We start from the raw sequence: 27,946 nt of genomic DNA, 5'->3' as shown, positions 1-27,946 counted from the left end.
GAGATGCAAGGAGGGGAAATTTAACTGTTCCACCTACCCTTCTCACTGGTCTCCAAGCCTCTGGGGGTTTAGACCCTGCCAATGCCTTTCTCCTTCCAGTTCTGCTCTGCAAACTTTTCTGTGGAGTGTCCTGTAGTTTCAGGTACCCTTCCTTCCGACCTTCATCTGATCTATGTTTGTCTGCCTGTTTATTTTTTTCCACTTTCATCTAAAATTTCTCCTTCTTGCAGAGATGATCTGGCTGGAGGTGTTTCTCATCTACCATCTTGCCGATCTCCTCAAAATGTGATCCTTCCTTTGTGGTTTGATTGACTTTTTTTATTGATATAAATTTATTCCTTTCTCTTTTTCTTTTGTCTATCTTACATAGATATTTTCGTTGTGGTTACCATGAGATTCACGCAATATATTTACAATAATACATCTTCTTTATGAATTAAGGCTTTTGTCATTAAATAATGACCTTCTTTGTATTGTCTGACAGTTTTTCACTTGGAATCTATTTTATCTAAAGATAGTGAGGCCTGCTGTCTTTTGGTTACCATTTGATGTATCTTCTATCTCTTTAGTTTTGGCTTATGTGTGTCCTTAAAACCAAAGTGAATGTTTGTAGGCAGAGTATAGTTGGATTTCCTTTTTTTAAAAATCCATTCAACCACTCTATGTCTTTGGATTGGAACATTTAATCAATTTACATCAAAGTAATTATTAATAGGCAAGAATTTACCACTGGCATTTTGTTTATTGTTTTCTGTTGTTTTGTTTCTTTGGTTCTTTCTTCCTTTTTTTGGTTTATCTTTGTGTTTTAGTGATTATCTATAGTGCTAGCTTTTGATTCTTTTCTCTTTGTTATTTGTTTTTCTGCTATAGGATTTTGCTTTGTGGTTACTGTGAGACTTACATAAAACATCTTATAGTTATAATAGACTATTTTATACTGATAACAAATATGTATAAATTTGGCTTGATCAATTCTGTTATTGATACTCTATTATATTGTTTATTCCATTCACTGTACTTTTTAGCTCTAGAATTTCTGTTTGATTTGTTTATATAATTTCAATCTCTGTATTAAATTTCTAATTTTTGTCAGTTATTTTGTCTCATTAAATTTAATTTTTTCTCTGTATTTTCTGAAGTTTACTGAGCTTTCTTAAACAATAATTTTTAGTTCTTTGTCAAGGAGTTCATGAATCTCCATTTTTTTGGAGTTGATTTCTGGTGCTTTATTTTGATCCTTTGGTGGTGTCATGTTTCCCTGATCATTCCTGATCTTTGTAGTTATGCATGAGTTTCTGCATATTTGAAAAAGTAGGGACTTATTTCAATCTTTTCAGACTGTCTTTGTCTGGGAAAGCCCTTCAACATTAAGTCCATCCAGAGAGTCTGTGCATACCATCTGTTATGGTTCACAGATAGGCTTGGTACCAGAGTTTTTGGGCAGCTTAGCCTGGTGTCTGTGTCAACAGGTAGATGGGTCTGGCACCTGGGTCTGTCAGGTTTCACCTGGAGTCTGGATCCACTGGGTGGACTTATTGATTGAATCTATAAGAGTAGGCCTAGAGCCTTGATTTCTGAAGGTATGCTGGAAGCCTATATTCATGGGGGACAGCTTGAATCCTATTTCCTTAGGGCTGAATTGGTGCTGGGATGGACATTGAGCCTGAGTCTGCAGGGACCAGCCTTACCCTTGGATGGGCCTGGTGCCAGGTTACATGGGGCTGGCCTGATGCTGGGGAATTCCTGAAGCCTGAGTCTATGGGGATGGGCCTGGATTCTGGGTCTACAGCATTTTGTCTGGAGTCTGGGTCTGTAGGAGTGGTCCTGGAGCCTCAGTCCATGGGGCTGACCTGGAATCAGGGTTTACTGGAGTTGGCCTAGACCCTGGGTATACTGGATCTTGGGGCCTAGACCCTGAGGCTAGCCTGCTGCCATGGCAGGCATGGAGTCTGGATTTGTGGGGTTAGTCTGGAGCCTAAGATTGTAGGTGCTGGCCTGGTACCTAGAGTCACAGAGTTGTCCTAAAGTCTGGAGCTGTGGGAATCTGATTAGAGCTTAAGTCTGTGGGTGCCAGCCCAGAGACTCAGTGTAGTGGTGCTGGTCTGGAGGGTAGGTCCATGAGGACTAGGTGGGTTCTATGGTCTCAGGTGCTGACCTGGAACCTGGGCCCATAGGGGCAGTTCTGGAGTCTGGATTCATTGGGGGTGGCCCAGTGCTGGAGTCTACATGGATATTCCTGGACCCTGGGTCTGTTAGAGCAGGCCTTTGCCCTAGGTCTGCTAAAACATGGGATTGCAGGGGTCAACATGGAGGATGGGGCCACAAGTAATGGTCTGGCAATGGATAAGCCTGAAGCCTGGGTACACATGTGAGTGCTGGCCTGGTGTCTGAGGCTAGGCATGCTGACTTGACGCTGGGTTGGACCTGAAGCCTGGGGCTATGTGGGCCAACCTGGCTCTGGGCTGGTCTAGAACATGGGGCAGGCCTGGAACCTGAGGCTAGAGGGACAGGTCTGTCGCTGGGCAGGCCATGAGCCTTACTCAGCCTGAGGGCTTGACTTGGACTCTGGGTCCATTGGCCTTATGACTAGGGCTGCAGGAGCCTGTTTCACATTGGGACATGCCTAAAGTCTGGAGCTGCTGGGGGCTGCCTGGCAGTGCTGTGGGCCCAGAGACCAGGCCAGCTGTGCAGTCCTGGAGCCTGAGACCATGGTTGGACTTCCTAGCACTGGGTTTTACTGAGGCAGGCCCAGTGTTGAAGTCAGAGACAAACTACAGTGCTCACTTTCCTTTCCTTCCCCTATGTAGATTATCTCTCCACAACCTGCTGCCTGGGGGTGGGAGGGCTGATACAGGTAATGTAAAACTGTCCCTCCTACCCACTTCAATGTGTTTTTTCTATTTCTGTGCCATACTGAGGTACTATAATATTTCACCTGGTTTCCTTAGCTCTTGTGAAGATGTTTTCATGCATGGATATCTTATTCCTCCATCTTGCTGTCATCTGGTGAGAAACTGGATACAATTATTGATGAAGAAGCTTAAGCTTGGGAGATTGAATCTGTGTCAGTTTCTATTTTCCTGATAAGTAGGAAGCATAATCTTTTGAGATTAAAGGGAAATTTGTAGAATATAGGTTATAGAAAATATAGGTGGGAAATGGCAATGTAGGTGAGAATAATATATAGTTTTTAACAGACAAAAAATTTGCTCAGGAAACTTTGAAGAGCTAGTTGTCACTGGAGTTAGTAGTTTTTGTTGGCACCCTTTTGTGTATAATTGCATAATTTTCCCCAGTATTGCCTTACATCTTAGCTAAAAGGAAAAAGAAAATGGTATATAAATTTATGGTTTAAATATGTCAGTTAGTGTACTGGTGTTTAGTGTTAAACCAAAGCAGAAGGAGGCTCTACTGAGACTTGGTTTTGGCCAGGCATGGTGGCTCACGCCTGTAATCTTAGCACTTTGGGAGGCTGAGGTGGGAGGATCACTTGAGGTCAGGAATTGAAGACTGAACTGAGTAAGAGTAAGACCTCATCTCTACTAAAATTAGAAAAAAAAAATTAGCCAGGAAACTAAAAATTAGAAAAAACTAGCCGGGTGTGGTGGTGTACACCTGTATTCCCAGCTACTTGCAGGGATGAGGCAGGAGGATCACTTGAGCCTAGGAGTTTGAGGTTGCTGTGGGCTAGGCTGACACCACGGCACTCTAGCCCAAGCAACAGAGTGAGACTATGTCTCAAAAAAAAAAAAAAAAAAAAAAGCTTGGTTTTGTAAGGATTGCTATGTACCCATTTAATGCTATTTGAAACTCAAAAAAATTGCAAGTTATGTTCACATGTTCTTTCCTTAATACTTATAAATATTTTATAAAGTTAGTTATTAGGATAAGCTGCATTTTGCTGTGGTAACAAATGAATTTTGAACTGTTAGTGGTTTAACACATAATTTTATTTCCTGTTTAGACAAAATCCACTGAGAGTTGGGTGATCCTCTGGGGCAGCTGTTCTTCGTGCAGTTCCTCAGTAATCCAGATTGTTTCCTCTGTGTGCCCTTCCATCTCAATGTGTGTCTTCCAGGCCTGCTGCAGCAGGGAGAAAAGAAAGCTGGGGAGTAGCACACTGGCTCCTAAATAGTTATGACTAAATGTGACACATATTACTTCTGCAAACTTGGTCCTACTTTGAAACAAGTGGGCTGGAAAATATGGTGGTAGCACATAGATATTTAGTGATCAGCAAATGGGTTGGTCACAACGGAGAATAACTGATCTCATTTGGAATCAACTGTTTACTAAACTGTTAAATATTAAACTATATGTAATACATATATTTAACCTAAGATATAGGTATGACTATGGAGTCATTTGGGTTAATTCAGTCCTTATAAAGGTAGAAATGAAGATACTGAGATTTGCAGGACCCCTGACCTGACCCAGATTCTTCTCTTTTCATGTGGGTTCTTTTTCTCAGAATTGCACTGCGTCTATATCTCAAATTAATCCCCATCTCATTGGTCTGTACTTGGCTGCAATTCTCTACTCAAATTTGAATGTACAGAATTTCTGCCCTGATTACTCATATATTGACTCTCTTTTGTATCAGCTACTTTTGTTACTATTAGCTAAGGCAAAAATCCATCCAATGAAAACCATTTTGGAGGTGACATGATGTATAGGATATTTTTGATAGAAAAAAATGCTCCACAAAATATCTTCTACCTGAAAAATCATGTCCAACATTGTCTTATGGCTATACCTGGAAGAATATTATACCCATCTTTGGCTTTAGGCGGAGAAAATAATTTGTTCTGGGAAGAGTAAGATTATAATGTGAATGGTGCCCCCTGGAGTTGTGCAACACAGCAGTATCACTTCTGGATGAGTTTTGCCTTAATGACTCTCATTCCTCAAAACTCATTCATTTCTGGTTGATCTTTATCACTCATAATAATAGATCCATCTTGATTTCATTAGTTGGAATCAAAACTATGTATTTTCAACAAAATACTTAGCAAACAGGCCTTTTGGTTTAAATATTTTAATTATGTGGTCTGTTAGTTATAGAATCTGTACCTGAAACTTTGCAGAGAATTGTTCTACCAAATACATAAACTCATAGATTTTTTTTCATAAATTGTGACATTTTTATGTTGCCTAGTAATGTCTCTTTTATCAATAGTTTGTAAATGTCAAGAAGTTTCTAATTGGAAGATACTGTAGTCATTATCTAATTAAATATTGATCTTTTATGAAAGAGAAATTTTGAAGATTCCAGAAAGCAAAGGGAACAAAATATACTTAAACTCACATATTTGACTGGAACACCATTATCCTTTCCATTAGTCACACATGTTGTTAACACATGAATCAATTTTGTTTTTATATTTTCTATGCACACAAATTATTACCCAAGATTACACTTTGGCACCAGAGCTTCCTCATGGCATTTTTCACCTCTGTGTTTCTGAGGGTATAGATTAAAGGGTTTAGCATAGGTGTCACCATCGTATAAAATACGGCCACAGCTTTATCAACGGGGAAGGTGATCATGGGCCGAAGGTACACGAATATACAGGGTACAAAGAATAGGACGACTACAGTGATATGGGAGGCACAGGTGGAGAGAGCCTTCCGCTGTCCTTCAGTGCTGTGAGTCTTTAGGGAGCAAAGGATGAGGACATAGGAGGTGATAAGAATAGAAAAAATGAGCATACACATCAGCCCACTGTTGGCGGCAACAAAGAGTCCAAAGATATGAGTGTCAGTGCAGGAGAGTTTTAGCAGAGGGAAAAGGTCACAGATGAAATGGTCAATGACATTGGGGCCACAGAAAGGCAACCAGACCATACAGAGAATTTGAATCAGAGCATGAAGAAAACCACCGGCCCAGGCCATAGCCACCAGGAGGCTGCACACCTGTCTGTTCATTGTGATCATGTAGTGTAGGGGTTTGCAGATGGCCACATAGCGGTCATAGGCCATCACCACGAGCAGGATGATCTCAACTCCCCCAAAGAAATGTTCTGCAAAGAGCTGAGTCATGCACCCACTGAAGGAGATAGTTTTCTTTTCAGCGAGCAAGTCGAATATCATTTTGGGGGCCATGGTAGAAGAGCAGCAGCCATCTATGAAGGACAAGAAAGACAGAAAAAAATACATGGGGGAGCCCAGGGTTGGGCTGGTGGTGATTGTTACCACAATGAGTAGGTTGCCTGCCAGGGTGAGAAAGTAGATGACTGTGAACACAGCAAACAAGAGTTTCTGCATATCTGGGTTCTGTGTCAGGCCGAGCAAGATGAATTCTGTCACGTTATTCATTTGCTCCATGAATCCACTTTCACATTCAGATAATCGGTTTATCTGTGAATAGGACAAGGACTGCAATTGTGGCACACAGGTTTTGAACAAGAAAATAATTTTGGTCAAGATTATTTTCTGTACCACTGATAGAATTCCCAAGCAGATACACCCAAGACTTCAAGTTGGGCCATATTATTATATTAGTCCATAATGACACACGTTCCTCTTCTCTCTCATGCATGGAGACACACAGACACAGACCAATACACATATTCATTCATATATACAAGCATGGTTTTATGATGTTGACATGTTAGGCACCTTTCTCAGTCACTGCCATAGTATTTTTTCTCATTAAAAAACAGGAATAAAAAGAGGACCATACGGAGTTTGTTATTCTTATTATTTTTAACTTGCTTCAGGGTGAATATAGAACATCAGGTGAATTCAGTTTGAAATTAGGGATGATGTAGTCACATTTCAGAATCAAATGAACTGAGTGACTGTTTGAGGCTGGGAAGATACACCCTGGCAGAGAGATTTGTGAGTTCGTGCCACCTCCAGACAGAACTGTCTAAGAATACTACCCAACACCTCTAGAAGAAGCATATCTTGAAGAGGATAAAACAGCATCATGCAATGCAACATTCACCAAATTTGATACTTCAGAATTCACTGTCTGGAGAACTCCTGTCATGTTTAGATTTCAGGGGCATTTTGCACATCAAAACCCAATTTAAGGAAGACTATAAAAATTTATCTGGCTCTGTTTAGAAAACAGATACTTTTAAGGTGAGGAAACAAAAGCACCATAATTTATTGGACAGAGTGTGTTCTTTAGAATTAGATAGATTATTTTTACATTCCGTTTTCACTGATTATCAGCCACACAGTGTTGAGTACAAATATTAGTCCTACTGCACCTAAGCTTTTTCATATATAAAATGGGACAAATAAATGTCATAGAGGAATTGAAGTATATCAGTATACTTCAATACTATTTATACCTTAAAGGTAAATATATAGCTTACCACACATTCCAAATCTTGATAAAAAGAACAAAAATGAAAAAACTCACATATCATTATTCTTATCCTTGAAATATCTGATTGTTGTTATAGTAAGAGATTATTGCAATATTAAGAGAAAATAAATAAACTAAGTACACAACTCAAGAGGTGAAAAACAACCAATTATATTCAGAGAAAAGGTGGAATACAGAAATCAATACATCATGGGCCGGGCGCGGTGGCTCACGCCTGTAATCCTAGCTCTCTGGGAGGCCGAGGCGGGTGGATTGCTCGAGGTCAGGAGTTCGAAACCAGCCTGAGCAAGAGCGAGACCCCGTCTCAAAAAAAAAAAAAAAAAAAAAAAAAAATACATCAGGAAATAGGAAAATATTACACTTAAATTTAAAAGTTTTTTGATATTTTAAAAATATAAATAAAATCGATGAATACAAATAAGCTCATAAGAAGCAAGTATAGTCAAATCACAAAAGGACATTATTTGTGAAGAATATTTAAAAGTTATTATGTGTAGTTCATAACAGATCTTCTAATAACTGAATAGGCATTTTCCAAAAAAAGTAAATCTTCACTTAATGCCATTACCAAAAAACCAAATAAGGAAAAAAAAAGGATAAAAAACAATAGCATGTATTAAAGACTTCAAATACGACATAGATCTGTTAAAAAATAGAAAAAAAATGCAAGTAATATATACTTCTCATCTCTGGCTAAAGAAGGAGATTTTTAAACAAATATGCTATGATATAAGATACAGAAGAAAATGATGAATTCATCTTCATAAATATATAGAACACCCTAGGATAATATTTGCAACAAGTTATGCCAATTGTTACAGAAAACTATATAAAAACTTATAGAAATAGTTTTTAACACATTAAAATATTCAAGTCACATGATCATAAAATAGGGGCAAAACTAATAAAAATTATTCTCAGAAAAAACATTAGACATTTAAAAATTTTTATAAGACACTTTTTGAAGAAATGCGAAAAAAAAAATAAGTCATGCTGGAAACTCAGACTTGTGGGGGGAGGGGGGGAAAAGGGCATTTATTGAAACCTTAAAATTTGTACCCCCATAATATGCCGAAATAAAAAAAAAATAAACAAAAACAATGAAAAAACTAATTGGTAAACTGGCAAAGATTTATGACAGTCATATTATTCAGTGCTGATGAGTGTGTATTTTTTTTTTTTTTTTTTTGAGACAGAGTCTCGCTTTGTTGCACAGGCTAGAGTGAGTGCCGTGGCATCAGCCTAGCTCACAGCAACCTCAAACTCCTGGGCTCAAGCAATCCTGCTGCCTCAGCCTCCCGAGTAGCTGGGACTACAGGCATGCGCCACCACGCCCGGCTAATTTTATATATATATATTAGTTGGCCAATTAATTTCTTTCTATTTATAGTAGAGACGGGGTCTTGCTCTTGCTCAGGCTGGTTTCGAACTCCTGACCTCGAGCAATCCGCCCGCCTCGGCCTCCCAGAGTGCTAGGATTACAGGCTTGAGCCACCGCGCCCGGCCATGAGTGTGTATTGATATAAAACATTCTGGAAAGAAGTTTGGCCTGATATAATAAGGGTTTAATTATAAATTTATGATCATGTCTCTTAATATTCAATATTTTTAGACATCTACTCTAGATAAAAATATAGATAAAAATTATGTATACAGGTTGTATAATATTTCATAATAATGAGAAAGTAAAGACAATCCAAATGTCTACATAAAGAGGAATACTTAAATGAATTATAGTTATGATATGTCAAGTGGATGTTAGTCATTGACAAGAAAAATTAATGTGGAAAGATTATTTCAATATAATATTGAGTGGAATATATAAAATGGCTTATATATTGTGATCTAAATAGTCTAAAATGCTATATTTCCATAGAATATCTGAAAAATGTATGCTAAAGACTAATCATGCTTACCTGAATTGTGGGAGTAAGGACAATTTTTGTGTTCTTTTAAAAACTTCCTGATCTGAGTTTTCTACAAAGGGTATATATAACCCTTATAGTTAGTAAAATAATTTAATAAAAGAAGTTTTATTTTATTATCAGGTCTGGGTCTATAATATCCTGAGTGACTGTTTTTTCTTAGTAGACTTGGTATGCTGGTTATTATTCATAAAAATATGTGACAGTAGAAAAATACATTTAAATCCAACTCACCTGTAAATTGAAGACCCTAGTATCACCTTGAGAAAAAAATTATGAATAAGGAAAACAAGTAACAGGTCCATTCCATAACAAAGCATCATATTTGTAGAGAACAGTTCGCATGGAGTTTGCATTCACTGACCCATCACTAACTGCTGATTTATAGATTCACATATTTTTAACTTAAGTATTATATATCTTTCCTCAATTAGTGACTTAAAAATGGTTGCTAAAAGAGAAATAAAGCTGAGTTCATGGGCTGGGTTTATTTTGCTCTATAGGGTCATACCATCCATTGAGTATGAGGTGCAAGCATTCCAGCCTGGAGAATGAATTTCTTTAGTTAACCTCCAAAGGCTTACTTAGGCTTCCACTAGGCTTCAAAAGAAATTGATGGAAAAACCCCTTAAACATTGAAGGATATCTCTCTCTAAGCTTCCTTATAACATATTTTCCAGGCTTTCTTGATGACCAGATGAAATATATTGTAAAAGTCACTTGAGAGCACTGAGATCCAAGCTGATTTAAAGACCTGAAAATAGCAAACTATATTAAAGCACAAAGATTAGGGATTGCAAGCACCATGAAATCAGCAACAAATAAAAGTTGCCTCGGAGTAGCAGGTCCCCAAAGTCAGCTATTTTAAGCCTTTTTCTTAGTAAGCCTGCGCTCAGCCTGGAGATAGCTCCTTTGGTCCCTGGAAGTTTGGATAATTAGTTGGACACTTAGAACCAAACAGCATCTGTGATTTGTACCTGATTATGTTTATGTGGTCTTCCTGGGTCAGAAACCCTCAGAGTCCATCCTTGTCAACATTTTCAAATGTGGATTCAGGGACATATTTAATGGATATTATTCAAGTGCAAGGAGTTAGGTATGCTCTGACCTCTCAGCTCCCAGAGAATTAGAATTAGCAGCTTGAGCCAAGATGGCAGCCAAACCAATTTATCCTGTTCTTTCTCTTGTGACCATGACATCTGTTTCCAAAGAGTGGAGAGACAGCCACATAGACTGGCTTAATAGCCTCTCTCAGGAGGTTAGGAAGTTCTCTCAGAACCTGAGACCCCAGGCACAGAATGTCCTATTCATGGGAATATGGATGCATGAGCTAGTCAGAGCCTATCAAACAACCCTAAGATACCTGTCCAATATAGTTAGGTATTATATAGGTATGTACCCATGGTTGGGTAGACATTGTTAGTTTCCCACAGAGCAGCTATTTTCTGTCTTCTTTCTTTATAATAGAACTCCATTTTGTTCCTATGTCAGATAGACATGTGTTTGGGGCAATGTGGGGTCTATGCAGGCCACAGGTGTGAATTCAGATTAACTGACACCAATTGTAGGGAGGATTGAGCAAGGTAACATGTGAAAATGTCTAAGTCAGTGCAAAACCACTATTCTGTTATTAACACCCTGATGATAGACACATGTACACTAGAGAAACTGCTCTTTAATAGTAAATAACTGAATCATGCTTTTGAGTAAGAGCTTCACTGGCTCTCCTACTGACTACTTACGTTGGTTCCTCAGCCTCTTTATAGTTGGGTTTCCACATCTGTTAAAAGAGGGTGATAGTTGTACCTACCTTCTAGGACTGTTTTGAAAGTTACATGAGATAATGCATGTAAGCAATTAGAATAGTGCTTGGCAACATGTAAAAGCTCACTGTTATCTGTTGTCATTTTCTGTACAGGAAATTGGAGATCATGGTGTGACTGATTCAGGTTTCTGGTAAGAACTGTCTCAACATTATATATATATATATACATATATATATATATATATATATATGTATATATGTATATATATATATATATAGTTTGTCTTCTTTATTCTTATGTTTGGTAAGATAGGGGAGTTCCAGAAATTAGGAGAGAAGGAAGGCCAAGTTTTGAGGTGTCTGATTCATAAGTCATTATAATTATAAAATATTTTTCTGAGAGTTCGATATTTTTCTCTACACTAAAAAATCTTTCAGTGAAGTTAAGATTCCCTGAAAAGGTTGCAGATGGAAATGATGGAAATGTGGATACAATGAGAAGTAACAAATAATAAACACTTTCTATCAGTCACTTTGCTAACTGTGGAATCTCATCTAATTCACTCATAGTCCCCATGAGGAAAATATTAATTCCATTTTATGTATAAGGAAATTGATTCTTACTCTGCATAAGTACCATTTATTCAAGGTAAAAAAGCTAATAATTGCTTGAATTTAGAGCTTGAATTTAAGTTCAGGCTGATTTAATTCTAAGCCTGAGCTCTAACTACCATGATATTATACTTGACAAGACACTGATTCCAGGATGCGTCTCATCTGTTGGGTGTGATGGGAGGGAAGCGGGGGGCTGATGCAGACCAGCTGTGAGTTGTTCAGCAAGTTTGGTTCTACCTGCAGTGGCAAGCAGAACATATTCCCCAGTCAGACCCCATGTGCAGCAATTGTCCATAAAGGAGAGGCATGGAGAAAAGACAACATCTCTCATCTTCCTTTCCTACCTTTGGGCTGCATCCTGGGGAACTGCCTTGGTCCATTTTGGAAGTTTTGATTCTGGAAATTTCCTGATGCCTGTGGAATGGAAAGGATGACTGAGCAGAAACTCAGACATAGGACAAGAAACATCCTCTACGTGAATGAGATGTGTCAGGGTCTTAGAGAAATAATACACAATAGACATAACCTGGGTATGATTTTCAATTCTTCTATTTATTATATGGTTCAATGCTTGTCACTTAACATACTGGAGCCAATAAAACAGACTTAAATTAGGATTATTGGGGAGAACACCAAAAGATAGCATGTGAAAACCAGCTAGTGAATTATGCATGGAAAACATTTGGAAAATATTTTCTGAATTAAATTGAGAGAAATGTTTGCATTTTCCTTGGGCTGTACAAAGGCAATGTATGTAACCAAAATGTTTGTATCCCTGTAATATTCTGAAATTTTAAAAAAGAAATGCTTGGATTTTTCTACTATTGCTGTACTATTGGTTAGCTTTATTGAATCCTGACAAAACTGTGTGATCTTGGGCAAGTTACTCAACTTCTATGCACCATAGTTTTCTCTTATGCAAAATAGAGATAATATTATTTGCAAAATAGAGATATGCAAAATAGAGATAATATTATTTATCACAGGGTTGTATGAGAATCAACTTAGTCACTAGGAAGGAATGGGAATGAGGGTGAATGGTTTTTTTAAGATGGGAGAAACTTGATGTTTAAATGCTAGTGGGGAGAAGATGGTAGGGGAGAGAGAGAGAGAGAGAGAGAGAGAGAGAGAGAGAGAGAGAGAGAGAGGAGAGAGAGAGAGAGAGAGAGAAGAAAGAGAGAGAGAGATAGGAGAGTAATCAATACTGGTATATTGAGTGGGTAGACATTGTTGGTTGCCCATAGAGCAGGTCTTTCCTATCTTTTCTTTCTTTCTAAAAGAACTCTATTTTGTTCTTGTGTCAGGTGGCCATGTGTTTGGAGCAAAGTGGGGTTTATCCAGGCCATAGGTGTGAATTCAATTTAGCTGAAACCAATTATGGTAATACTCTTCCCTTTCTGGTGATTGATTTATGGATAGGCATGTGACACAATTCTAGCGCATGAGACAAAAGAGAAAAATTGCTGGAGGTCTTCTGTGTGATGCTTCTATGATCCTAAAAGGAGAGTCATAAGGACAAATGTCTATTTTCTGAGCAATGACTTCTGCAAGGGATTATGGGATTGCTATTCAGTCGTGACCATTGGAATTTTGGACTGGGAAGTTACCTGAAATTTAAAAGTGTGCACCATTTGAAAAGTGATTGCTAGCTTGTTGTTGGACTTGAGTTGAAACTGCTTTTATTACTGAAGGACATACATTATTTTGAGACATGAAATACCCATATGTCTGGGGTTATATCAGATAGTCATTCCAGCAGGTAGGGAAATAAACAGAAGAGTTCTTTTATTAAAGAGAAATGCAAATTCGAGAACAGGGGAAAGGGGGAACTCATTGCACCCATAAATAAGTGGTGCTCTGCTTTGAGCCATCTGTTTTATGCAAAGGAAATACCTTAGTTCATAGCTGAATGATGAAATAGCAGAGGATATTGAGGCACAAATGTTAGAGAGGATTAATGAGTCACCACAGTATGCAATCCAGGTTGACAAGTCTACTAATGTTGACAAGGCAACAATGCTTGTTTTGTGGTATATATTCTTCAGGAGGATGTGCACGAGGATATGTTATGTGCACTTTTGTTGCCAACCGACACCACAGCTGCGGAATTATACAAGTCTTTGAATGATTACATGTTAGGAAAACTGAACTGGTCGTTTTGTGTTGGTATATGCTTCGATGGAGTGGCTGCCATGACTGGATGGCTTTCTGGTTTCACTACTTGGGTCAAGGAGGTCACTTCTGAATGAGTCTACACACTGTGTCATCCATAGAGAAATGCTGGCTAGTTGAAAAATGAACTAAATGTTTCACCTGAACTAAATGTTTTGCAGGATGTGATTAAAATTATCAACCAAATTAAAGTATATGCCCTTAACTCACATCTGTTTGGGCAGCTCTGTGAGGAGATGGATGCCGAGCACACATGTCTTCTCTTATACACATAAGTGAGATGGATTTTTGAGTTGTGAGAGATACTCCAGAGATTTCTTTTAGACAAACAGTCACCACTGGTGGCATATTTCAGTGACACAGAATGGGTCACAAGACTTGCTTACTTGTATGACATATTCAACCTGCTCAATGAACTCAATCTGTCACTTCAGGGGAGAATGACAACTGTGTTCAAGTCAGCAGATAAAGTGGCTGCATTCAAAGCCAAAACTGGAATTACAGGGGCAATACGTGAATGAACATTGGGATTTTTCGACATGTTTCAAACGTTAGCGGAGATTTTGAAAGAGACTGAGCTGGGGTCTTCCTTCTCCCAGCTGGTGCATGATCACCTATCTCAGCTTTCAAAAGAGTTGAGCATTACTTCTCAACTGGGAAGGAATGGATCCGTGACCCATTTGTGATTAAGCCAGGTGAATCAACCTTGTCTGTGCAAGAAGAGGATCAACTGCTTGAGATCATAAATGATGGTGGCCTTAAAAGGATGTTTGCGACAACTTCAAATCTCCATACATTCTGGACTGAAGTCAAGGGAGAATATCTTGAGATCACCACAGAAGCACTGAAAAACCTGCTTCCATTTCCAACATCCTCTTTGTGAAGCAGGGTTTTCTTCAGTGACAGCAATCAAAATGAGATTACAGAGTAGACTGGACATAAGCAACACACGTCGGGTGTCACTGTCTTGCATCATCCCTAGATGGGACCATCTAGTTGCAGGAAAACAAGCACAGGGCTCCCACTGATTCTGCATTTTGGTGACTTGTATAATTATTTCATTATATACTACAATGTAATAATAATAGAAATAAAGTGCACAATAAATGTAATGCACTTGAATCATCCTGAAACCATCCTCCCCTGCCATGGTCTATGGAAAGATTGTCTTCCATGAAACCAGTCCTTGGTGCCAAAAATATTGGGGGTTGTTGCTGTTATACATAATGGCTAAGTGGGATTTATCCCAGGAATGCAAAGTTGTTTTAATATATGAAAATCAATTGATGTAATATACCCTAGTAATATATTAAAGGACATAGTGCTCAGTAATGACAGCTGCTATTATTACTATTTTTCCTGGTTCTTCATTCACTGCTAGCCATACCTTAAATACAGAAACCGTTTCAACTCTATGTGATTTAAACAACACCCTGTCCTCCAAGATGGAGAGTAACTGCTGCAATATATGTAATTGGCTTGCATGTCTCCACTGTTCTGGAGATTATGTGTAAAGAAAATTTGAAGAAGTCTGTTTGCCTAGGTGAGGCTTCTACTGAATGGCCAGTGCAGTTTTTAGACTTCTAAAAAATGTCAACAGGAAGGCATAAAAATCTATATTTTAAAATTTCTACAGTGGAAAAGTTGACATTAGGATTTTAGCCTCCACTTAGCTTCCATCTTTAGGTATCACTCTGACTGAAAGTATATCAAGTTCCAAGGTTAATTCCTATGGACGGAATATGACCTGATGTGTTTATAGGACAGTTGAGAGATTGATTCAGTATCTCAACCTCCTCTGTGACCTCAAACAGTGAGGAAAATTCCTCAGGAATACACAACCTGAACTAAACCTCATATTGCTATTCATGTAGCATGTACAGTCCTTCGTGTTCCAGTTCATGATACCTAAGGCTTATAAAAGAGTGCTTTATTACATAATATTCCAGACTAGGAATGTAGGATATTAATAGACCAGTTTAAAGTGCAAAGACAAACCTAATCAGGTGAAGTTGTATTGTTTATAGATGAATATTCCCAAGTAAACTGTTTCTAAGAAAAAAAGTCTTTAATAAACAGAGATAATTAATTCCTGGGAGGACAAAGCCTTAGATAAAAGGATAGGTCCTTTAATGTTATCAGTATCCTCTCTAAACACTATGATTTGAGAAGCATCTGTTTTTCTATTTTAAGGGCAGAATAAGAAAGGGGCATTAAATGTTAGAATATTTGTGTCTCTTGTTCTGTAACATAGATCTAGGTGCTGGAGAAGATCCAAAGATTGTCTGTAGTGTCTAAAGACTTTGGATTTCAAATTCAGTAGAGTATTTTTTTCCCCTTTAACTTGAATTTCAAAGGCACTGGAGCTTTGAAAATGCTTGCTGAATCCATTTGGAGAAATTTGTACCATTTTAACATTCTCTGATTTTTGTAATATTGTCCCATCAAGACTTGGGAAATATACATTATATACATGCTCTTTGAACAACTACATATAATGGTTAATGCTTATTTATGAACACTTTGGGTATTCTCCTCAACTACAGAGGCAACCACGGTAAGTTATCTAGAATTGTTGATATTTAATAGAGGTTCTTACATTGCCACTTTCTCCCATGGCATTTATAATTATTGATAAAAACATTAAAGCATTAGTTCTGATATTTGATGGTGGATCATTTCTATTAATAGATATCTTTTAAAAATACTTTTCTTCTCACTGTATATGGATATGTTTACAACCTATCAGGAAAAGTTTACGTTTTATGGATTCCTGGGTCAATTTCTAGGCTTTTGAGTGTGGAGAGAGTACAGTAGCTGGATGGGTCTGTGAGGGTTTCCTCAGGGGCAGGGTATACAAGATTATGAATTGGATGGTCAGAGATCGGTTTATGCACAGTTACTCATTTCGTTAAAACAATGCCCTGACTTTGAAAATTTCCAGGGATGAAAGAGAGGGAAAATCTCACCTTGTACTAATACAAAGAGTTATGAGAGGCGACTGAGAATTAAAAAAGACACATTTGGAGGTGGAGCTGAGACAGGATGTGTGACCACCACTGAGGTCAAGACAGCTCAGCATGGGAGGGAGGAGGAGGACAGCATTTGGATTCTGTTTTTCAAAGGAAACTTTTAGCTCTCAAACAGATCCAAAGGCAAATGCATTAAAACACAGAATTTTCAAGGAAAGAGTATACCCTCTTCTGTAGTTTGGAATCTATATCAAAGTACATGCTTAGAGGCACTTTTTGTTTTGACTCTATTCAAATTCTCAAATATTGTTCTCACCAGGTGAGACCTTGTTTATGCTACAATGGATGTATCCCCAGCAATATGGCTGAATTTTTGCATTCCTGAACTCAGACCCAGCCCTCTTACTTAGAGAGTCAAGACAGGTATTGCTAAAGTAGGAGAGGAAAGTAAATTTGGTTAATTGGTTTTACAGTTGTAAAATTGTATACCAGTAAATTTTCCTGGTATACACTCATATTAAGGCATTTTAAGAAAGGCAAGATATAGTGGTGAAAACATATTACTGTATTGGGCATTAGTAGACCAAATTCTTATTGTTCTTATTCTCTGCCACAAATCAATTATCTGTTTTTCCTTGGATTTTACTTCTCTGGTCCTCAGTTTCCTCATCTTTAAAACACATATACATTGATAAAATGCAAGGTACCTGAGAATTTCTAATGTATAATTCTAGGGTCTTGTCCAGTGAATCCTTGAACTCATTAACATCTGATTCTGTTAGCAAAAGAACTGTGGTCATAGGTGGTAGCTTTAGGTACTAGTCCACTTGTACAAACTCGGGCACTCCTGATTCCAAGAAGTAAACTGGGTCTATACTGGAGAGGCATGAAATAAGTGCTAAAGAGCTAGAGACAGACATCCTAGATTTAAATATAGCTTTCTCTCCTTTTTCCCCCTATCATTATAACTTTGGATAAGTTGTTTTTCTCCTAACCGTAGTTTCCTATAGTTTCCTTTTCTTTAAAATGTGGATAATAGTGTACCAACCTCGTAACATTGTTGTGAGGATTTAGTGAAAGAATGCATGTAAAACGTTTAGTATAGTGCTGAGCATGTGGCAAACAATAAAAATGAACAAATATTATAGGGAGTACATGGCGTAAAAATAAATCTCTGCATGTTATTAAGAATAGAGAGAAGCAGAGTTGTAGTAAAAGTTCGCATATCAAAATGTTTGAGTATATGGAATTTGAACAAGTAACAAAAGTTTCTCTGTTTGAGAAGAAGTTACTCTGTTTAGGTCCTTACCTCTCATTGCAGTCTTGGGTCTTTTATGGAAGATCAGGGTCTTCCTGCTAGAATACCATGTTTGTCTATTTCTCATTTCTGCAAAAATATGGGTATTAGAGGAGTTAAGTGTTAATAGGTACACTATTGGTCTAGGAAAGAAAAAGAAATGGACCCTGGGTTTGGGTCTGCCAATTAACAATGGACATCGAAGACATCAATGTCGACATGACACTGAGTTGTTTTGTTTGTATGTTTGTGTCTGTGGGGACTTAGAAAGCAGATGAAAATCGTAAAAGAGAACTGTGTTTTAAATATATTCCTATTATTTAAAGATCTGTAAGAAACCAAACAAATAAGTGAAATCATAAAGATGGAAGAGTTGAGTTTGGGGTTTTTTGTCTGGTTTTGATCATGTAATGTAACCTTTGGCATAGACCTTCAGGAAGTTATAGTTGGTTTTCCCAAAGGCCTTCTCCTCTAGGGAAGAGTTGGCAATTAGAAGTGCACTCCACTGTATTCTCAAGCGTTCTTGTCCCTGCAAGGGTTCTCTGACATATGGGGTTATCCAGGAGGGAGACCATGGTGCTGGGCTGGGTGTCCCTAGGCCAGCTCCTCAATGAAGCATTTGTGGGATCATCGGGAAGAGTTTTCCTTTCCATGTACCTCGTGTACCACACGTAACAAGGACGATTCATCTTACCCCTCACTACCTCCTTGCTTTAAGAACACATAAAGTAAAATAAAAAGGAATATGTGGCCGGGCGTGGTGGCTCACACCTGTAATCCTAGCACTCTGGGAGGCCGAGGCAGGTGAATTGCTCGAGGTCAGGAGTTCAAAACCAGCCTGAGCAAGAGCGAGACCCCGTCTCTACTATAAATAGAAAGAAATTAATTGGCCAACTGAAAATATATATGCAAAACATTGGCCAGGCATGGTGGCGCATGCCTGTAGTCCCAGCTACTCAGGAGGCTGAGGCAGGAGGATCACTTGAGCCCAGGAGATTATGGTTGCTGTGAGCAAAGCTGATGCCACAGCACTCACTCTAGCCTGGGCAACAAAGTGAGACTCTGTCTCAAAAAAAAAAAAAAAAAAAAAAAAAGGAATCTGAGGTCCAGGAAAAAGAATTAATTATGGCAAAACTTAGTTCTAAATACTATCTTGAAGTTTAATTGAGTGATATGTGCATTCTTCATCAAGTAAATGAAAAGAGACTATCTATTAAACTGATTCTGGTTGATTATTCAGATTTGCCTTATTGACTATCAGTATCAATGTTACAAGTGAAAACCAGTGATCAGTGATCTTTGGCTGGTAGACTAAAGATGATATTTAGGAAAATTTTAAGTTATCCATGGAGGCAATCATGGCAGCCTCTTCCCCTTTCCTGATCTTCTCAAAGCAGTTAGTGCCCTGTTGGGACCTTACCCTATGTGCATTTGGTGCCTTGGTGACAATAATTTCATGAGCACATTACAGCAGTTACTTCAATTACATTCAGATAATATTCTCTGAGTTTCCATGATGTATCAATGTACAATTCCCTATGTTTGTTTCCCCATATATTCCACTCAATTTAAAGATTGATGGTTTCAACTTCAGGCCTCCAAGAAAAAAAATATGGAAATTGTATTTATTTATGACCATATAATTAGCAATGCAAACAGTAGAAATTTGGATAATACTAAAAATCTTAAGAAATAAAAAACCACTCAGAATTTCACATCCAGAGGTAAATGTCCTAAATATATTAATTTATTTCCTTATCAACTTTTTAAATATATATGCTTAACATAGGTGGAATAAAACCTGTATAAAATTTTATAAGTGAAAGTTTTGAATTTAAATTTTATTCTTAAAATACATATATAAAATTTATAATCTTCAAATAGTAACTCCATAACTATTATCACTATCTTTGTACTTATAGTATATTTATGTAATTATAATTAGGGCATACAGACTATTTTTTGGTTTTTAATTAATGTTATTTTACATATACATTTTAAAGTCTTATTAGAGTTCAAAATTATTACTTCTAATGACTATATTATTGCATCATATTGATGTTCAAGTGAAGTTTTGCAATGACTACTCTGACCCTAGGAAATGGACACCCTTTCTTCTGGGTGTCCTGTATCTTAGAAGATTTGTGAGGTCAAGATAACAAAGAATTAAGAGAGACAGCTAGAGAAGTTTTGAGGTACCTATTCCTAGAGAGTTTGGGGAAGAGAAGGAATCATCTTTGAGATGGCAGAGTACTGAAAAAGCAGAGTTTTAGATTATTTGATTCTTTTATGGTTCTTTTTTTGTTGTTGTTCTTTTTTCTCAAGGTAAAATATTCCTTCCTGGAGTTTTTATCACCCACACGACATAGATGGAGATGAAAAGGAATGTGACTGAATTCATTTTAATAGGTCTCACACAGAACCCCAAGATGCAGAAATTCACGTTTGTGGTATTTTTGGTTTTGTACATAACAACACTCTCAGGCAACCTGCTCATCGTGGTTACCATTATCACCAGCCGGGCTCTGAGCTCCCCCATGTACTTCTTCCTGATCCACCTTTCCTTGATAGACACGATTTATTCTTCTTCTTCAGCTCCTAAGCTGATTGTGGACTCCCTTCATGAGAAGAAAATCATCTCCTTTAATGGGTGTATGGCTCAAGTCTATGCAGAACACATTTTTGGTGCTACTGAGATCATCCTGCTGATAGTAATGGCCTATGATCGCTATGTGGCCATCTGCAAGCCTCTGCACTATACAACTGTCATGTGCCACAGGCTGTGCATGCTGCTCGTGGGAGTGGCCTGGACCGGAGGATTTCTCCACGCAACCATCCAGATCCTTTTCACAGTCTGGCTGCCCTTCTGTGGCCCCAATGTCATAGACCACTTCATGTGTGACTTGTACCCTTTGCTGGACCTTGTCTGCATGGACACTCATACCCTTGGTCTCTTTGTTGCTGCTAACAGCGGGTTCATCTGCCTGTTAAGCTTCTTCCTCTTGGTGGTATCCTATGTGATCATCTTGCGATCTCTAAGGAACTATAGCTTGGAGGGGAGGCGCAAAGCCCTCTCCACCTGTGTCTCTCACATCACAGTAGTTGTCATATTCTTCGTGCCCTGCATATTTGTGTATCTGCGCCCTGTGACCACCCTGCCCATTGATAAAGCAGTTGCTGTCTTTTATACTATGGTGGTCCCTATGTTAAATCCTTTGATCTACACCCTCAGAAATGCTGAGGTAAAAAATGCAATAAGGAAGCTCTGGAGGAAAAAAGTGACCTCAGATAATGATTAAATAAGATCACTGAGCATTCGTTACACATAGAGCTAATAGATGTCTGAGCTTTTTGATCTGTAGATGAAGATATCAACTCTAACAAGGGTTTGGATAATACTTGCAGATAGTCACTAAAGCATAAAGCTAAATCTTGTACTATAATCCAGACTTACTGTCTCTCATCCCAGCCTGTTGTCATCATCAATATTGCTTCTTCATCAATAAATACTTATAAAGTACCTGGAAATATGAAACATCTCTAGATGCTAAAAAGTATGAATCAAAATATTAGATTAATATTAAAATAATCTTACTGTGTAACATTGAGATGTTGGTTACTATTGATTATTGAAAATAACACATTTAATGATATTCCTTTACTTTGGACTCTGGCCTGAATATAAATGCTTTCCTTTGTGAATTTATTGTTCATTAAATATTGGTTGTATAGTAAAAAGAGATATTTTTATCTAATGTTTATAAGACTGGCCTTCTATTAGGTATTTTCCATAATGTATCAGTTATGGTCCAATCAGGACACTACATAACTCCCTTGATTTGAACAGTGAAAGTTTACATACAATATTAATTATGAGGTGATTTAATATGGATTGCCTGATTTAGAATCAAAAGTTTAGTTTATTATATCTCAAAAAAGAAATGGTACAATTAATCAAAGTATGTGCCTAAACCATCGACATAGTTTTGCCATCTTAACTGTAGCCTGCTTGTGCCAGCAGCGAAGAAGCCTGGAGAATGAGTGGTGATGAAATTGCAAAAGGCATTTCCCATAGCTTGTTGAGAATTGAATATTTTTCCTTGCAAGAAGTGGTACAAAGCCTGGAAGAAGTGGCATTCAGTTGGTGGATGGTCTGGTGAATACAGTGGAAGACAGAATTTCCAAATTCAGACTCTGTAGTTTGAGCAGCATTGTTTCTTGTGACATGTGGTCTTGCAAGATGATTAGCCTATCTCTATTGACCAATCTCAGCTGCTTAATCACATGCATCCTCATTACTTTGTCCAGTACTTTGGTGCAGTAGACATCCGCTATAATCAATTGACCAGGTTTCATGAAGCTGTAGTGTATAATATCAGTGCAGGACCACCAAACAGACACCATTAGCTTTTTTTTTATGAATATCTGGTTTTGCACTTAATCTTTACCCAACCATTTTGCCGAATGCTCTTGATTGTCAAAAAGAATCCATTTTTCATAACACGTAACAATACAATGTAGAAATGGTTCATCTTTGTGTCATGACAACAAAGAAAGGCAAGCTTCAAGAGGATTTCTCTTTTGACACTCATTTAATTCATTTGGAATCCAGCTTCCTTACCTTGCTGATTTGTTTCAAATGGTCTAACATTGGTGGAATAGTAATGTCAAACCTTGCTGCTAATTCATACATAGGTTGAGATGCATTCAATTCAACTACAGCTTTCACCTCATTATCCACCTTGGTTTCAGGAAACCCATGTGGCTCATTTTCAAGATTAAATTCATCACAACAGAACTTCTCAAACCATTGACATACTGTGTGTTCATTAGCCACATCCTTTCCAAACACATCATTGATATTTTGAGCTCTCTGTACAGCATTGGTTCTATGACAGAACTCATCTTTGCAAATAACATGAATTTTTGACTTATCTTTGATTTCATAAAAATTTTCTATAAAACACTTTGAAAGATAATCACAAGCCAAACTGTGTGTTTGAAAGAATAAGGATGTACCTTCATAATAAAAAAATAAAAAACCCAAGAAGTGTCAAAGTGAAATGTCAGAGATATCAACTGTCAAACTTAGTACTTAAGGAAATGGGATATTTAATACTAATAACCTAATATAATATTAATAGATCAAGGGGCTAAATATAAAGGAGAAAAAGAGTTAAAGAATGCCCTGGGACTAAGAGATGAGTATCTAAGAGAGGAACACAGGAGGTTTTCTCTCTCTCTATGGCTGGGATTCTAATATTTTGGAAAAGGTATATTTGTTGCCCATTGGATGGTGGAGAAGTTCACTGGGTTGTCTTGGGCCACAACTAGTTCGTGGTAGCTGTACTGGCAAGCTGGGAACCTCCCTCTGGGATGCTGGTGGGCTGAGGCTGGTGAAAGACGAACTATAGCCTGGCAAGCAGGAAACAACCCCCCAGGAGCAGGTAGATCAAGGCTGCTAGAGAACACCCCACAACAGTACAGATAGGCAGACTTGGGAAACTTGTTTCTGGAGAGTCTGAGTGGTTCACTGGAATCTCCCCGCAGATGTGCCATTGAAACTCCATGGGAAATTGTCTATGAAGTTGTCAGTGTCATGGAAGTGAGCACCACTAGATGTCCCTCCCTCCCTGCCCTTGCCTTGCCACTGCAGTCCCCAAGCCCGAGGTTACAGACTGGAACTTTTGTTTCATGCAATTCTATTTCCTTATATTACAGTACAGCTTTAATTCTCATGAGAAAAATGATCAAAAGCTGCTAAGTTATCAGAGATATCTCACTCTCTACTCCCCTTGGTATCCCTGTATCCATGTTACTCAGACCACCATACTTCCACCTTCAGCTCATTCTTGCATGGTTTTGTACTTTAGCTTAGAGCTAATAATTGCCATCAATCAACTTATGCTTTTTATGAGCAGTTTGTATTTAATAAGATATAAATCACAAACATTGGTATCTTTATGGTAAAAACCCAAGTACATATTATAAGGTAATTACATCATACAATTTGACTTCTCACAGTTTTTAGCTTTATTAAGATAATATTGACAAATAAAAATTGTATATATTTAAAATGTGCAACATAATGTTTTGATATCTGATATACATTGTAAAATGATTACTACAATCAAGCTAATTAACATATCCAATGCCTCACATAGTTACCATTTTATTTTGGTAAGATCTACTTAGCAAGTTTCAAGTATATGTTATGATATTATTAATTAGAGTCAGAATGCTGTTCATTAGACTTCTGGAGCTTTTCATCTTTTCTAACTGAAACTCAGTACCTTTAGACCAATATCTCCCTGATACTCTCAGACCCTAACCCTGGCAGTCACTATTCTGCCTTTATGACTTGCCTTCAGCCTGGAGCCATAGGAGATATGGGGCATACATTGCACTACAGAGCTGGTTCCACCTTGAGACAAAAGAACTGACCTCTTAAACCCCATTCTAGTCAGTCATCGATCACTGGTGGGCCCTGGGATAGAGGACGAAATCCTCTAAGTAAAGCAGTTCCCATTTTCTCTTGTGCAATTATCTAGAGATGGGTAGGGTTTTGAGCTGTTAGTGGCCCAGACTCACAGTAGCTGGGCCATGGGTGTGCTGGCCCAGTAAAGAGGATTTGGCTGGACACAACAGTGTCCACCACACTCTGCATCCTCACTGGCAACCCCAGGGATCAGGCCTCCAGCCTTTCATACCTAGATCATTACAATAACCTCCTAACTGCTCTTCTGCTTCCAGTCTTGACTCTTCATTTCATTTTCCAGGTTGTAGTTAAAGTCATTATTCTAAAATTCAGATCTAACTGTCTCACTCAGTGGCTTCAAGATGCTTTCAACCTTTCCCCCATGGCCCTTAGCATTAAGCCTTAACACAACTATGGGATCCTTCTTGATCTTCCCTGTTCCTGTCTCTCCAGCTTCAAGTCTTGCTATTTACAAACTTTTACAAGCTCACTGCACAACATGGCACTTGGCACTCAGTGGGGGGTTCCATAAGCAATTGTTGAATAAATAGATGAATTAATGAATTAATGACCATGGCTGTATTGCACTGATTAGGTTTCCTGCTTACTCTCTTTCACCTCATGGCCCTTGTTCTATATCCCTTCTCCTAGGAACCCTTGTGCCTCAGCCTCAGGCCTGTTCATTCTGCTGACTCCTTTTCATCCTTTGGGTCCCATTTTTGTTATCTTTTCATCAAGGAATCCCCTTTCCTGTTCCCTCAGGTTCTTGTTGTGTGTTCATGCAACTTGCCTGTGCTTCCACTATCTTACCATTTATAACACTGTGTTGTGATTCTCTGTCCTCTTCTGGGAGTCTCTGAATGGAGCCTGACCTCTGGGAAGGCAGAACCTGGGTTTCTCTTTACTGACCACTGAAGCTCCAGACATTATAAATGCGCCTGACAGAGTCCTTGGGCTTAAAATAGTTGTTGATAAACAAATAAGACACAGAAGGAATGAATGGGACATATTTATTCTGAATGGCTTTGTGCATATGTGCAGTTACATGTTTTTAAAAACATAATTCAATGTAACAAAAAAGCAAACTGATTAACAGAGAAATGTAACATAAATAGTTCACAATCATAAGATAATGAAATATAGTGAGAGCAGAGAGAATGTCAAGGTTAAGTATTTGCTAATATGCTGAGAATTTGTTTCAATTTCCTACTTATTCTTCAGTGTAAGGGGGCGTAAAAGCAAACTGTCGTTTCCTCAAGAGGTCCAGCTAGAATTCTCCTTAGAGTCTCAATCAGGTATGGGTAGGGAAGAATTCTCGTCTCCTATACCAGTTTTGTGTCTGCATTTTGTTGAATTCATTCATCTTCTTTAGTATTTTTATTCATTCATTCAATATTTACCATGTACCAGACATTATACTACCTTGTGGTAACTATTGTTATCTAGCAGGCAATATTTTATGGTCTATGATTGTATATTTAATAAATAGAAATTTCTGCCTGAAATTCAAATGTTCTTTTATTTGAGTCATCACTCTTTGTGATGGGGTTTTAGCATAACAGGGGTGACATGAGCAATACAAAATGCCTCTGAACCCTACAAGAACAACTGGAAACATGGCATAAACTTAATTACCTACCCTAGAGTGGTTAAGTGGACCATTGCTATCTGTAGCCTTAAAGTCATTAGTAACCATAATGTTTCAAGCACCATATAATAATCAATTATAATATATAAAAGAAGCAATTATTAATAAAAATTGTTATATTTTGGTTAGATAACTAACTAATGCATGCAATATTCCCAGCTCAGTCCCTGGTTCCAAGATGTTAAGTAATATAATCATCTGATCTTTTAATCTTCGTTCTGTGGGAGAGTACCATGACCGTTAAAAGTGTCATCATCAATCATATTTTGGTTCTTGGCTTGTCAATGTATCTGTTTTGATAACTTCCCCTTTCTGTCATTTTCTCACGTATGAAATGGAAGTAATAATAGTGCTTACCTTTTTGCAGTGTTGTTAACATTACTGCTCAATACTAATATGTTTTATTATTTCCTTTTTTTAATGAGAAAGAAAGCCTATGAATCCATATATTAGATGAAGCTAGTAAAACTAAGCTACACTTTGATAGAATTTCCTACATATGCAGGGTTGTCCTGGATTAGATTTGCTCCAGTTTTCTGGAAGCATTTCTACTTCCATCAGTGCAGAATCTATGAATGGCATGGCTAATTTTTTCTCCATCTAAAAAGGATGCCTCCCTGAGATTATCCAAAATATTCTTTTGACACCTGCTTCACTTAAATCAGTGTTGGGCTTTAAGCACATTTATTTGTCACCTGAAATAGCTTTCTTAACACATAATTTTCTAATGGCATTTTTCATCTGGGCATTCCTCAAGGTGTAGATTAAGGGGTTTAATAAGGGAGTTATCATAGTGTAGAATATAGCAACCGCTTTATCAATGGGTAAAGTAGCTGCAGGTCTCATGTACACAAATATGCAGGGCACAAAGAATAAGACGACCACTGTGATGTGGGAGACACAGGTGGAGAGGGCTTTGCGCCTCCCTTCTGAGCTGTGGGTCCTTAAGGAGCGGAGGATGACCACATAGGAGACCAGCAGGAGGAGGAAGTTCAACAGGCAGATGAACCCACTGTTGGCAGCAACGAAGAGCCCCAGAGTGTGGGTATCAGAGCAGGCAAGATTGAGCAAAGGGTTCAGATCACACATAAAGTGATCTATGACATTAGGGCCACAGAAGGGTAACTGGAAGATGAAGAGGATCTGTATGGTTGCATGAAGAAAGCCTCCCACCCACACCACTCCCACCAGAAGGCCACATACACGCTGGTTCATGATGGTGGTGTAGTGCAAGGGCTTGCAGATGGCCACATAGCGGTCATAGGCCATCACAGTAAGTAGGATGCCCTCTGCTCCTCCAAAGAAATGTTCTCCAAAGACTTGAGTCATACAGTCATTGAACAGGATGGTCTTCTTTTCATGGAGTGAATCTGTGATCAGCTTAGGGGTATTGACAGAGGAATAGCAGGCATCAATAAAGGAGAGATATGCCAGAAAAAAGTACATGGGGGACCTCAGTGATGGGCTGGCAGTGATTGTGACCACGATGAGCACATTTCCTACCACAGTGATGACGTAGATGACAAAAAAGACAGCAAATATGATATTCTGCATCTTTGGATTATCTGTAAGCCCCAGCAAAACAAACTCTGTGACGTTGTTTCTATTTTCCATGTATTTCATGTGATGGTTAGTTACATCACCTGGAAAAAATTTTTATTAATGCAATTTTGAATTTATTACACTTCTCCATTCTAATAAATAATAACTGCTTGAATTTTATTGCACT

At 38.1% G+C, this 27,946-nt stretch overlaps 3 protein-coding genes across 3 annotated transcripts; 1 reads left to right on the top strand and 2 right to left on the bottom strand.

Moving 5' to 3' along the window:
- Window positions 1-5,388: 5,388 nt before the first annotated feature.
- LOC105884083 (olfactory receptor 4C5-like) lies at window positions 5,389-6,380 on the bottom strand. The gene has a single exon (XM_012787801.3). It carries the CDS (start codon window positions 6,325-6,327, stop codon window positions 5,389-5,391), a length of 939 nt encoding a protein of 312 aa, XP_012643255.1. The 5' UTR covers window positions 6,328-6,380.
- A 14,046-nt stretch (window positions 6,381-20,426) lies between these two features.
- Window positions 20,427-21,493, top strand: OR4C12 (olfactory receptor family 4 subfamily C member 12). The gene has a single exon (XM_012787836.2). The coding sequence runs from the start codon at window positions 20,461-20,463 to the stop codon at window positions 21,388-21,390; it is 930 nt and encodes a 309-aa protein (XP_012643290.1). The 5' UTR covers window positions 20,427-20,460; the 3' UTR covers window positions 21,391-21,493.
- Window positions 21,494-26,834: 5,341 nt separating this feature from the next.
- On the bottom strand, window positions 26,835-27,863 carry LOC105884125 (olfactory receptor 4C46). Its single transcript, XM_012787837.2, has one exon. It carries the CDS (start codon window positions 27,838-27,840, stop codon window positions 26,902-26,904), a length of 939 nt encoding a protein of 312 aa, XP_012643291.1. The 5' UTR covers window positions 27,841-27,863; the 3' UTR covers window positions 26,835-26,901.
- Between the last annotated feature and the right edge of the window lie 83 nt (window positions 27,864-27,946).

This window comes from Microcebus murinus, chromosome 4 (assembly GCF_040939455.1).
Source record: "Microcebus murinus isolate Inina chromosome 4, M.murinus_Inina_mat1.0, whole genome shotgun sequence".
NCBI lineage: Eukaryota > Metazoa > Chordata > Mammalia > Primates > Cheirogaleidae > Microcebus > Microcebus murinus.
The sequence above is the reverse complement of the archived record's forward strand: the minus strand, read 5'-3'. Positions and strand labels throughout refer to the sequence as shown.